The sequence below is a fragment of the Panicum hallii genome, chromosome 2, assembly GCF_002211085.1.
Source record: "Panicum hallii strain FIL2 chromosome 2, PHallii_v3.1, whole genome shotgun sequence".
Classification (NCBI taxonomy): Eukaryota; Viridiplantae; Streptophyta; class Magnoliopsida; order Poales; family Poaceae; genus Panicum; species Panicum hallii.
In genome coordinates this window covers 53,033,448-53,046,132 of record NC_038043.1, presented here as the reverse complement: position 1 = coordinate 53,046,132, position 12,685 = coordinate 53,033,448, and the positions used below count along the sequence as shown (strand labels likewise).

The 12,685-nt window shown below is 47.8% G+C and overlaps 2 protein-coding genes across 5 annotated transcripts; both read right to left on the bottom strand.

The window, feature by feature from the left end:
* Positions 1–3,145: 3,145 nt before the first annotated feature.
* Positions 3,146–7,850, bottom strand: LOC112881918. 3 transcript variants are annotated; one of them, XM_025946844.1, is made up of 3 exons: positions 7,726–7,850; positions 5,985–7,422; positions 3,146–5,049 (listed from the first exon to the last, which is right to left on the bottom strand). In XM_025946844.1, the coding sequence occupies exons 2-3, from the start codon at positions 6,094–6,096 to the stop codon at positions 3,506–3,508; spliced, it is 1,656 nt and encodes a 551-aa protein (XP_025802629.1). In that variant the 5' UTR covers positions 6,097–7,422; positions 7,726–7,850; the 3' UTR covers positions 3,146–3,505. The 3 variants fall into 3 exon arrangements, with proteins under 3 accessions (XP_025802629.1, XP_025802632.1, XP_025802631.1); XM_025946847.1 differs by having other exon boundaries at positions 3,146–5,043; XM_025946846.1 differs by having other exon boundaries at positions 5,985–7,464; positions 7,726–7,841.
* Positions 7,529–11,614, bottom strand: LOC112881919 (uncharacterized hydrolase YugF). Of its 2 annotated transcripts, none has more exons than XM_025946848.1 (9): positions 11,235–11,614; positions 11,021–11,113; positions 10,443–10,651; positions 9,743–9,887; positions 9,585–9,657; positions 8,482–8,628; positions 8,274–8,399; positions 7,968–8,162; positions 7,529–7,850 (listed from the first exon to the last, which is right to left on the bottom strand). In XM_025946848.1, exons 1-8 carry the CDS (start codon positions 11,510–11,512, stop codon positions 8,103–8,105), a joined length of 1,131 nt encoding a protein of 376 aa, XP_025802633.1. In that variant the 5' UTR covers positions 11,513–11,614; the 3' UTR covers positions 7,529–7,850; positions 7,968–8,102. The 2 variants fall into 2 exon arrangements, with proteins under 2 accessions (XP_025802633.1, XP_025802634.1); XM_025946849.1 differs by having other exon boundaries at positions 7,568–7,759.
* Positions 11,615–12,685: the final 1,071 nt, after the last annotated feature.

Sequence of the window (12,685 nt, the reverse complement as noted above, 5' to 3'; positions counted from 1 at the left end):
TCCTCCTATTGCCGTCAGGCGCCGCCCGCTACCGCCGCCGTCCACCCCTCCCTCAGCTCCTCCTGGAATCTCCATGTCATGTCGCCTCCTGGATCCTCCTCGGTCCCCTGCCTGCCCTGTCTCCATTGCCGACTGAAGACGTCACGCTGCCAGAGTAACTGGGACGGTCGCAAGGGACGGCCGGAGCACGGCGGTGTTTCATGCGATAGCAGGGGTGGATGGTATTTCAATCGAACATCTGCGGCCTAGATTAAGCGCATCGCAAGAGGCCCTCGCCAAGCTCTGACGCCAGTCGGCCAGAGACCGCGCGGGGCCGCCGGCGCAGGGGAAAGATAGTGTTGCTTGCCGGCGGCGGGGACCGGAGACGTGTTTTCAGAAACGCCAGTCTATCAGCCTCGAGCGGGCCTGGTTCTGTCGCGACGACGCCACCGACGGGAGCTCCGCTGTTCATGAGCGATCTTTTAAATCCCCCAGGCCAAAAGAGCTCACATTTGTTCATCAGGGTTGCAAACTTCCAGGGCCGCAGACCCAATTTCCCCCTTGGCATGCTTCGGTCCTTCAGAATTCAGATTCCAAAATACAAACTTTGTATATTCCACCACAGATACTTTTCTGTCATGTTACCACATTTTCATAAACAATTCAATTAGTATTCCGAGTCTGCAGTCATCTCATATTCCCTTCTAAAATTTCCTTTTACAATTTAATTACTCCGTACTCTTAGCCTGCAATCATCTCATACTCTTATAAAATTTCCTTTTTTTATTTTGATGTTTCACTGTCTGTACATTTGGCTTTCTGGAGAAACATTTCCAATGCATCCAGTCAATTCTGCAGCACTAGACACATCCTTCCACATTGCTACGTCTTGATCAATCTACTCTCCCGTTGGCCTCACTGGCCTTTGAATTCTTTTGGTCGTCGATCGAATTGAATTTACTATAATACATATAACCATGATCAAGATAACATAGATGTCTATGGCTTCTTCTTTGTAACCCTTCAATTCAAAGATGAAACCCTGCGATTTTTCAGGATGCTTCGAAAACAACACTTGTTGCTTCTTCAAAAATGAAACTATACATACTTGTCAGTTCTCTCTTCCACAAATTTGAACCAGAATACTGCAACTTTTGGGGATGTCTGTTGACATTGGTACATGCAGATTTTCAGAGTCTACAAATTGTACATACTTGTCAGTTGTCATTTCTCCCAACTTCTATGGCTTCTTGAGACTCCTTCGGCCACTGTATAGTCTAGACAGCACTCTGCAATTTTTCAGGATGCTTCATTCACATGAACACTTGCTGCTTATTCGAAGATGAAACTATACATACTTGTCATTTTTGTCTTTCACAAATTTGAATCAGTATTGCAACTTTTGGGGATGTCTGTTCAAATCGACATATGCAGCTTCTCTTAATCTACAAATTGTAAAAATCAGAGTGACCGTGGGATTTGTTCTTGGTTAGCTTTGTCAGAGAGAATCCAGCATTTGGGTTTGTCTACAGGCTTCACTGCACAGAAATGCTAGCTGTAGATCGCGTCATTTTCCAAGTCATCCATGTAGTGAAATTGATGACCCATTTTCGCAATGAGGGTACCATTGGTTCGTCTTCAGTCTTGACCACACAGCAATGGTACTTGTTCTGATCAAGTTTGGAACTCGTCATTTCCAAGTGAAATTGAAGCACCATTTGAAGGGACAATCTGCAGAGCGATCTGAAGCTGTACTGCACATGGTTGCAGATTTTTTTTTAGAAGGTCAGGCAACAAGCCCTGCCCCAGTTCCATTACGAAAACGAAGCACCGAAAAAACGTTTACATCACTGAGTACACACGGTTGCAGATAAATGCGTTGCAGATTGCAGTTGCAGCAAGGTTTCTAGCGCCGCTAGGTAACGGCGTCTGACCGCTGGTCAACGCATGCGGTGGGAAGCTGCAAGGGCCCCTGGTGGATGGAACCGGCCAGAGCGCGGCGCTGCTCCGGCGAGCCGCGACATGACCGCATGATGCGCAGGATGAGTTTCTTAAACCCTAGGGATGGCGTGAGTGGGAGCATCTCCATCACGGAAACCTAGGGACGCAAGCGGCGGATCTCCGCCACTTCAGAGCCTGCGAGTAGATGGAAGCTCGCGCGGAAGGTCACCGGCGGCCACGCGGCTTGCCCGAAAAATTTGCAGGGGAACCCCTTAAAACTTTTTAAAAATATATGCACAATATCCCCTAAGGTGGATCGCAATTAAGTAATCGCGATCCGAATATTTTCACATACCCCCCTGTTTTGGTTTTGAAATTTGCAAATAGCACCCAGGTCCGGACCGGCTCCTCCTCTCGCCGCCCGCTCCCGCCGCCTTCCCCCTCTCCCTCGGCTCCTCCTGGAATCTCAATTCCACATCGCCTCCTAGCTTCTGCTCGATCTCCTGCATGCTTTGTCTCCATCGCGGGCCGACGACGACACGCTGTGAGACTGGACCATGGCGTTCAGGCAAGTCGACATGATCGCTCAACTCCTGCTGCAGCTCCACCTCCACGAGGCACGTCGCACCAGCTGCAGCGGCAGGAGACGATGAGTCCCGTGGAAGAGAACTGAAGGAGATGCTCCAGAGAGCGTACCTGCTCGTCAGGTCTTGCCAGCGCCGCGGCTACCTGGGTCGGTGCTTCATTGTTCATGGGCTTACATTCAGAGTTGCAAAGTTGTACGGCCGCAGACGCAGTTTCTCCCTTGGCATGCTTCGGTCCTTCAGAATTCAGATTCCAAATTATATGAACTTTGTGTATTCCACTACATATACTTTTCTATCATGTTATCTCATTTTCATAAACAATTTAATTAGCATTCTGAGTCTACAATCATCTCATATTCTCTTCTAAACTTTCCTTCTTGACACTACATGTATATTTGGTTTTCTGAAAAAATATTTCTACTGTATTCAGTCAATTCTGCAGATCGATCTACTGTCCTGTTGGCTGGCCTCATTGACCATTGTATTCCTCTGGTCGTCGTGCGCACTGAATTTTACGGTGATATATATATATATAACCATAATAAAGATCACAGAGATGTTTGAATTTCTTCAGACTCCTATGGTTTCTTCTTTGTAATCCTTCCGAGTTCCGACACTGTATAGTCCAGACAGAGCCCTGCAATTTTTCAGGATGCTTCGTTCATATGAACACTTGCTGCTTCTTCGAAGATGAAACTATACATACTAGTCTCTCTTTTTCACAAATTTGAATCAGAATACTGCAACTTTTTTAGTATACTTTACAAACCGTTGATTCAACCTAACTAAATCTTGGAGCAAGTATATGATGCGAACAGCGAACCGAACTTAACAATGCTAGGCATCGAAGTGATGCGCTGCGCGAGAACGCAACCATTTCCATGCAACAAACGTAAGTGTCGAACAGCCTTCCGATCGCTAGCAAGTACTATACACGACACGCGAGTACTGGATCGATCGCCAACCGTCTGATCGGCAATGCAAGGCCCCATCAGCCGTCAGGCCTCCCTCTCGTCGTTTCTCCAGTTGCCGTGCATCTTGGGCCCCGTCGGCCCATCGCCGACGAGCACCTTCTCTACCAGCTTGGCCAGCCGCTCCCTCGCCGACCGCGGCAGGATCCTCGCCACGCGGTTGATCTCGCGCCCGATGTCGTACTCCTCCCTCGGCCCCCACTCGCGCTCGAACCCGAGCCACGCCGGCTCCGCGACGCCGAGGTACTCCGCCGACACCACCTCGCACCGCCCGGCGCCGCCGGTGTCCAGCCTGCTCCCCCTGGCGCAGTCGTTCCGGATCCCGACGCCCAGCCTCGCGTCGCCCTGCAGCACCAGCCCCGCCTTCGGGTACATCGCGTGCCCGTGCAGCGACGCGTACGCCACCGGCCTGTTCCCGCCGTCCCCGCCGAGGTACTCCAGCTGCGACGCCTCCACCCACGTGCCCGCGCTGTGCTGCGAGAAGTACATCCGGAGGAGCTCGCCGGAGAAGTTGCTCACGCGCAGCGTCACGTGCTCCCAGTCGCCGACGTGCTCGCCGATCTCGCCCAGCGGGATCGTGAGGAGGCCCACCTTGGCCCGCGCAGGCCCGTTGAACGGGTAGAAGATCCACACGGCGAGGTCGGTCACCGTCCCGCCCAGCATCGGCTTCGCCTGCACGTACACCTTCGCGCCGGCGAGGTCGCCCTTCTTGACCTTCTCCCTCTGCTTGCTGTCCACCGGCAGATCGAGCCAGTACCCGCCGTCATTGCCGCCGCCTTGCGGGAGGTTCGACCCGTCGGCGGCCACCGGCTTCGGGGTCTGGCTGCCATTCTGGTGCAGCAGCGCGCCGTTCTCGAAGAACCACGTCACCGACGAAGGCAGGTAGGGCTCGTTCGGGTGCAGGTACACGTGCGGCGCGTAGGCCGCGAGGAGGGAGTTCACCTGGGCCAGGTCAGGCATGGAGGACGTGTAACTCGCGCTGTTGTTCTTCAGGCACGCCAACGTCGAGGCGTTCGCCGGCGTCGCGCTGCTCTGGGCGAGGAACGTGCCGGCGTGCACGCCTCGGGCATCGATGCCACGGACCGCCGGCCTCAGGGTGGCGGTGCTGAAGCTGTCCTTGTCGCTGCTCAGCACCGACTCCTCGGTCTCGCACGCGTCGGTGAAGTCAGCGCGGACGCACCGGACCTCGTTGGCCGAAGGTTTGTCAGACGTGGCCGTGACCACCGTGCCGACCGCCTTGTAACCGTCTGGCGACGCGGGGAGCCAGAAATGGCCGGCGCCGTCCGGGCTGGACCAAACGAGTTTGTAGTCCACGGGCGCAGCAAGGAATGCTCCGGTGCCGGACGTGTCCCGAGCGACGAGGACGTGGCCGAAGAGAGGCCTGTTGTTGGGCTGCGCGTAGTGGCCGAGCACGGAGAAGCCGGCAGGGACCGGCGAGGGCTTGAAGAAGGTGGCGCCGACGCCGTCCTGGCCGCCTTGCGTGGTGGACCAGACCTTGTCGAATGTGGTGATTTGGCGCACTTCTAGGCCTCCAAGGTCTATGCTGCCCTTTGCAAATCCTCCATCTGAAACTGAAACAGCAGTGCCACTGGTGAGCCAAAATAAAATGATTCAGAGAAGACAAACTAAGCTAAGTTACAGATCGGTGTGATGGTCAATATACTTGCATGCATGCTACTGTCCAATTTACAGCTGACTTAAATTAATGTTGTTCCTTTTGAAATTTCAATAATCTTTTCGAACGAATTATATATTTTTTGACGAAGATTTTCGATGATTTTCCTTTCGAACAAATTTGTTCTGCATGCAGCAATGAAATCGCAATACTTTTTACTAGAATTTCACATTACGTAATCAAGATAACTAAGTGCTCAGTTTTAGGTAATTTAGAGATAAAAAATAAATTTCCAGGGAGTAAAAATTGCTGAAATAAAGGATGGCTGAATTATGCTTGAGGAAACTTGGGAAAAAAATATAACCACTAGAGCAGAAAAGCTTCTTCAGCTTTGCTCCTCGCCTACTCTGAATAGATCGAGAAAAACATAACGTCAAAGCAACATTGACATGACTGAGCGTCAATATCATGCTGGCTTCAGTGGCTTTTGAGCTTGAACTTATCCTTGCCCTCATTTGATCATGGTAGATACTTAAGAATCTATGCTTATCTTGTTAAGTTCCGCACAACATATATAGAGCAGACAAACTATCATGCAGCTAATGGATTCAGCAAAGCATGTTCAATTCTTTGACGTGATTGCAGGCAAAGGTACCTCTACCCAAAGCTAACATTTGACGTGTGTTTTTTGCTGTCTTCCAGCAGGCCAAAATTCTTTTCACAATACAGTGACCTGATTGGACAAACCTGTCGAAAGGTACTAGTACTAAACCCAAATTTATTAGGAAAGTAAGTACCATTCACGCACCGAATTTCTCAGAAATCAAAACATGAATGCAAGTTAATTAAGTAGCCAATTAGCTTGTCAACAACTCAACATGATGTACGTACCTGCTGAGGCCGGCCACGACGGCAGCGCGGCCGGAGGAACGAAGTGCTTCTCGATGGGCAGCGCCGCCGTTCCCATGGGCACGCAGGAGAAGCACGACCTGCTCCTTCGCATAACCCCCTCGACGCCGGCCGACCGGAGAGGAGGAGGAAGAAGAAGGCAAGCTCCAAGACGCGTCCCTGGGAGCTCGCTCAGAGCCACGCAGGAAGTTCAGAACCGAAGCAGGAGGCAGCTCGCCGTCCGTCTCAGCCCGATCCCCTCCTGACAAGTGACAATGTCTATGGGATCCTTCGGCGACACTTGTTTATATGCCTATATACCCAGCGGGGGCCTGCCCGGCCAAGCAGCTGCTCCCTCACCGAGGCCTGGGGTTGCCTTGCCGGCCACCCCTGCCGGCTGCCGGCCGCCGCAAGGAACCGGCGGTTACTTGCAAGAAACCTCGAGCTCGCTCGCAGCGCTCGCCGCCGTGGCCGCAGTGTGGCTTGTTTGGCGACGACTCCACTGCTCGCGCCTTTAATGCATCCTCCTCCTCCGCTTCACGGCTCATCCATATATACACATTACTACACTATGCTCTTGACGACACGGGTCTATCTATCTCTGTTCTCTACTCCACATTATCCCACGAGATACACACGTGGTGCCCCTGCTCGCTTAGCATTCCGTGTCGGCTTGGACTTGTGTGGTGGTGGTGGTCGTGTGTTAGTTAGAGAGCCAGCGACCGGCATGGACTCAGGCCCGTTCGTTGCTTGTGGCAGCGCCGTCGCATGCTTTCGCACATTGTCATCATTAGGTCAGACCATCAGAGAAGAGAGAGGCTAGGCTGCATGCATGTTCCACAATTTTGTTAGGGGGGATGACAGATTGTTCTGGTTGTCATGATTCATGAGTGATGACGAGGCCATGGCTTCGTCGAAGGACAGGCCAGCCTGTGGGTTAATTTGTTTGCTTGCTTGTCTGATTAGATGCTCAGAGTCAGTTTGTTTCGCACGAATAACACGAGATGGCTGACCGAACACAGGGAGGAGTTGAAAGATTCCGGTGGTTAGCCGATGATGCAGAGCAACAAAAATTATTGGCAAGTGTCTTGCAACTTGAACGGCTCCCTTATCCTCGCTCCATTGGGACTACGCGAGTTTTCAGAGTCGTCGAACGAGAATCGTATGCAGCTTTCAGAGTTCAGAACCACAGGGTGAGAACTGTATACACAGTTATTGTTTCGACGGAATTTGAACGGTGAACTTGCACCGAATATGCAATTATGCAAGGCGAATATCCATTTTTCTGAGCTGCTGGAAGTCACATCGAATTGGTCTCTTGGAGTGCTCCAGGTCACGTTTCAGACGTGGACAAGAGGTGACTTGCAAAATTTTGTTCTCATGTACATGTATAATCGTGGACCATTTCTTGGTGCAATCATTCAGACGAGCAAATATTGCCCTGTTGCATGGAGACCGCACAGAAATTAGGTGTGCAGCTGATCTGTCCAATCAACCGATACAAGCTATTAAAGGGAACTTCATGAAAATGCAGTATCCATACAGTGTAAAAACAGGAACATCCAAATTTTCATTTCTTTTTTCTCTTTGTTGCCGAAAGAGATACTTCAAGTCAAGTGTCAACATAAATGTTATGTCTACACAAATTGTGCAGGTTCATTAAGGACAATATACATGTAGGAACTTGCGTTCACTTCCACTATAACTTCAACTAGAATAGAACCACTGTGCTGCTGGTACTAACCTCTCTGCTCTGAGGAGACAGGTTCTTCCTTTTGCTGTAACAAAATCAGATATTTCCTTGTGATTTCCTATACTTGAATTATAATTTACCAAATGATGTTTGCCAACGGCACTAAGATGCAAGGACTGCAGAGCACAAGAGCAAAACTTAGTTCCCAGAAAATAGGGAGTAATAACCTTTTTTGCCGTCAGTTTCAGACAAACATATGACCATGCTGATATTTCAGAAGTGGGAACACTTACCATGGCCTATAACAGAAGGGCCCATTTGTTATCCCGGAATAACATAACCATGTGTTCCCTTCCCAGGAAATACAGGCCCTTGTGGTCTGGTGGAGAAGGGCATCAAGAAACATAGAAAGCAGGCTCACCCATGTGCTAACTATGACGCTCAACAAATGATTGGACAAGTGGGTTTACAAGCTCAGGCGCTTCATCCTGCAAGATAAATACAAACAAATAAAACACGAGCCACTGGATTTAAAGTTGCAAAACAAGGCAGATTGCGATAGATAATAGCCAACTAAGTTCAACTGTTACAAAGAGGACCTGAGGGCAGTGTCCAACATCTGGCAAAACAACAAAATCTTCAACTGTATCAAAAGATGCATAGGCTCTTCCAAGCTCCACAGGCTCCCATGGGTCCTTCTCCCCCCATGCTACCAAAACTGGACACTGCAACAAACAAAAGAAAACCATATATATAATTTCTAAAATCAAAACAAACAACTAATCACACAACTAAGAGCATCCTAACCTTCACCAATGGAAGCAACTCTTCAGGTAGAGGTCCTCCAGAGTAGCAGATGAACTCAAGGAATACATCCACTGCGCCTGGATCAAGCCCTGGCTGTAGAATAATCTGAACTAGCTCATCTGTCACTGCAGATGTGTCATGGTAGCACTGCAGAAAATTTTGTCAGAACCAGAAAAGGTATAACTAATTATCATTTAAGTAGGCAAAAAATAAATCACGTTCTATACTTTAAGGATATTAAAACAAAATGATCTCTGTGCTTCGGTTAGGAAAAAAGAAATCTACAGAGTTCTTCAGTTGAGTTTCTCTTCAGCACACAGATCTCAAGCCTTTCTACAGAGCACATCTATCGTCAAAGAAAACATTGAGCAGCAAAATGTCGAAAGGACTTCAGTTATCTCAGATAGTAGCCGAGGCATCGATTTGTATCCTATGAAAACCTTGTTTATTTATTTGTTTCTGCTATATATTACATATGAGAAATGAGTATGTAAACCTCTCACAGCCTCAGAGGATATAAGGATAAGATACCTCTTCAAAACATCTAGTTTACCGTTATTGTCTGTGAGAGCCTGGGCTTGTGCATAAGACCCATACACCTGTAAGTAAGGGTTAAACTAATACACGGAAAAACTCTGACTCATAAGTACGTGTTTAGGCTTACAAGTGAAGGAGTTTAGGATGCAACACTCAGTTGTATTGATCACCTTGAGTGTTCATATATACAGGCCGGGGCATCTCATCGTATGCCAACGATCTCCGACAAAAATGGATAGTGGAACGAGAGTGCAGCGAGCGGAACAAAGAAAGAGTCAGAAGCTAACTAACTCTAACAAGCTAACCAACTCTATCCTATACAGAACGTGATCATCAGTCACTTTGACAACAAGCCCAAGCCATTGGCCCCAATGTACTAGTGCAGTGTTTCGCAACACAAATAGTTTTTTTTTTCATGCAAGTATTTTTGTCCCCAGCATGAGATTGAATGTAATAGTCATAATTTATAGGAAATTTCGGAATTTCTCACCTAAATATTGCGTGCCATAAATTTATATGTATCCTTTGAATATATTTTTCGAGATGAAAAGCTAGAAAGGAAATACCTGGCAAAGTATATTTTTCACAGATTCTGGTGTAGCAACAGCATTAAAAAATAGCTTCCCAACAATAGTGTTCCTAGAAACCAGTAAACGTATTATAACAACTAGCAAGCAACTAGCGAGTACCAAGATACCATGATGGAGTACGAAATACATGTTACCTTAGGAGACTTTGGAAAGATTTGATGAAAGGCTTTCCAAACCACGGCTGCTTCTTGATATGAAGCATCCTTAGTGAAATATCCAATAAAACAATTCCCTTACATTTCTGAGGTTCCATAACAGCTGCCTGCAGACCAACAACCCCTACAGGATAATAAACACAGCACAAAGGTTTAATATACTCCACTTATATATCAAACAATCACGATACCAGTTTAATTAATCAGAATCATGAATTAACTCATTTAAGTAATAATTAAAAATAAGAATGCCAAGATGGGGTATCCAGAATTTCAATATTGGAAATATGCCTTTCAACAGGTTCTACCAAGTAACCAGCATCGTTCTGCTAAGACTGCTACATTACTATCTCAAATGTATTCTACAATGGTCCACTTGAAATATAATTAAAGATGATGAGAGTGCAAGCACAATAAAATGGGAAACATGCTAGAAATTCTGACCCAAAAAAAATCTGAAACTCGTCATGGGGAGTCCTTATCATGATTCTAATCTAACATTAGGATGTTATTGGTAACCTTTTCAAATCCAAAAGATAAGGGAATGAAATACAGAAAACAAACCATCACATAATTCCCTTGTGTTGAAAAATAGTTGAATTTTTACGAGTATCAGCACAACTATGCAGCACCTGCAATCAAACTAGCTGTTGTCAAATCATGTAAGCATCCAACATACCTCCAATTGAATTGCATATGAAGAAAGCTTCACTCTTGACCACTTCAGCACAAAACGTATTCAACTGCTCTCCCCATGTCTCAAAAGTATAAAAGTTCTCTCCAACCTCACGCGGATTAGGTTTATCAGAATAGCCATAACCAATTAGATCTATCGCATACACCCTATTTTCCATGGCAAGAACAGGAACATTTTTCCACCAATGATCACTGGAAAAAAAGAGGAATATGTACGTCACTTCTAAGCAAAGCTAGCTATTAACTTTCAGAGAGGCATATGTGCCGTTACTAAAGGCCTAGCAATATTTTAGTCTCATTTGGAAATTGGGAACAAACCTAACTTTCAAGCGAAATAATCAGGATAAAAAATCGGAGTAATAGGTAAAAATTCTTCTATTAAAGCTGGATCATCAGATGACTAAAGTTCTCAAGCACCAACTAAATGAACGGCAGCCCCATTCTATATTGTTGCTTACCTTAGCAGTTATCTACTGAAAAAATGTACCATGTGCTAATAAACATTTGCGCTTACGAAATGCACCCTTAGCAAATAGGGAACTACGTTTGTATGACGCGCACCTGTTTGCCCCAAACCCATGAATCAGAACCAATGCGGGGCCCGACGTCCCGGCCTTCTGGTAGCGAATGTTGTAGCCCCTCCATTTCCATGTGCTGCATGCAGAGGGGGGAAAGTAGCAATCGACATTCGACGGTAAGCAACATAGCTTGCAATTTCGGTAACAGTAAACCTTAATCGAACCGAAGACGTCACATCAGTCGCGGCGATGCCTACCCGGTGCTTACTTGGGGCTGAGGCTCCAGCGACGGGCCTGGCGGGGACGCGCCGGCCGGAACTGGGACGCCCGTGAGCGGCGCGACGGGAGCTCTCTCCTCGACCGGGTCCACCTTGGAGTTGGAGGCCACGACGCGCAGGCTGGAGCGCGGCGCGCCTCCCGTGGAGGGCTTGAGACGCCTCGGGAACCCCAGCGGGTGGGGGCCCGCGGCGGCGACCGCGCGGGGCGCGGAGAGGGAGGCCACGGGGAGGGGACTGGGAGCGGCCGCGCTAGCCATGCCGTCGCGCCGCGCGCACGGTGGTTTCGCTGCCTGTGTGGAGTGCCGAGCGCAGAGAGGAAAAGCAACGCAACGTCGCGCGTGCGGAGCTCCTCGTCGGTTGGTGTTGGGCGTTTCGCCGCGTGGGCGAAACGGGACGGCAGGAGGAGAGAGGGGGAGGGCGCGGGGTTTCATGGGCCTCGGGCCGAGCAGCATCGCTTGCGCAGTAGTTGGCCCGCGCCCAGGAAAAAAAAGAACCATGATGGGCCAGGTCCTGGGTCTGGGTTGGCGCTCCTCATCAGTCTACAGCATTCTTTTGCAGTTCTGCTCGCTGTTCTGACAAGCTGAAAATGTTCGGTTGTCCTATAAAAAAAAAGAAAATGTTCAGTTGTACAGTATGTCGACTCGTCTTAAAATAGCACTAGTCGAATTAGCGATACGCGTGTAAGTTGTTAGAGTTGAATTAGCCATACCAAGTTGCAACAAACTTTCAGCCACATGAAGATTACACCCTCGCATTGAAGAAAGGAAACTACTGCATCCCCTCCGTTTCTAAACGTAGATCGTTTTGATTTTTTAAAATTTATAATATTTACTATATATCTAGATATATTATATATTTGCACAGTAAAATCTATAAATTTAGCAAAGTCAAAACAACCTACATTTAATTAGACAGGTTGGCTGCACTACCGAATCTGTACTATCGGATCTCTGTACCGTCATACATGCAACAGGGGAAACATTTTTTTTATAACAACAAGGAAAACAATATTTGCTCGATGATTACCCCTGCTCCCCGACCATCTGCATCATGCCCCGTACATGAAAAGAAAACAAAAATTGAAAGTCGCCTCCCATCCATAGAGGTGGTAACGGATCATAGCGCTTCCTTCACGTACCAACTTTACCTTTATATATGTATATTTTAGTTTAAAATTGTATAAGATTAGAGTCCGATCCTTTTAAGCCTGACCCTTAGATTATGTAAGCTAAAATTTAAGACCCTTTGCCACCACATAGGCACACGTCTGCAACGAGAAAATTATGCTGCAGCCCTGTTATATATATATATATACTCCAAGCCGATGATGAGACTCCAGCAGATAAAAAGGAAAAGAACTGGGTATTCCCCTTGCATTATTATGGCGTATTCTTTGCAAGTCGATCTCTGACTCTGTTCCTCCTCCGGTG

Coding starts and splice junctions, on each gene's coding strand:
- LOC112881919 (XM_025946848.1), bottom strand. CDS start 11,512: ATGGCTAGCGCGGCCGCTCCCAGTCCCCTCCCCGTGGCCTCCCTCTCC. Junction 9,658..9,742: donor TCTTTCCAAAGTCTCCTAAG/GTAACATGTATT, acceptor ACTGGTTTCTAG/GAACACTATTGTTGGGAAGC. Junction 8,163..8,273: donor ATGTTGGACACTGCCCTCAG/GTCCTCTTTGTA, acceptor TTTATCTTGCAG/GATGAAGCGCCTGAGCTTGT.
- LOC112881918 (XM_025946844.1), bottom strand. CDS start 6,096: ATGCGAAGGAGCAGGTCGTGCTTCTCCTGCGTGCCCATGGGAACGGCG. Junction 5,050..5,984: donor GTCGTGGCCGGCCTCAGCAG/GTACGTACATCA, acceptor CTGCTGTTTCAG/TTTCAGATGGAGGATTTGCA.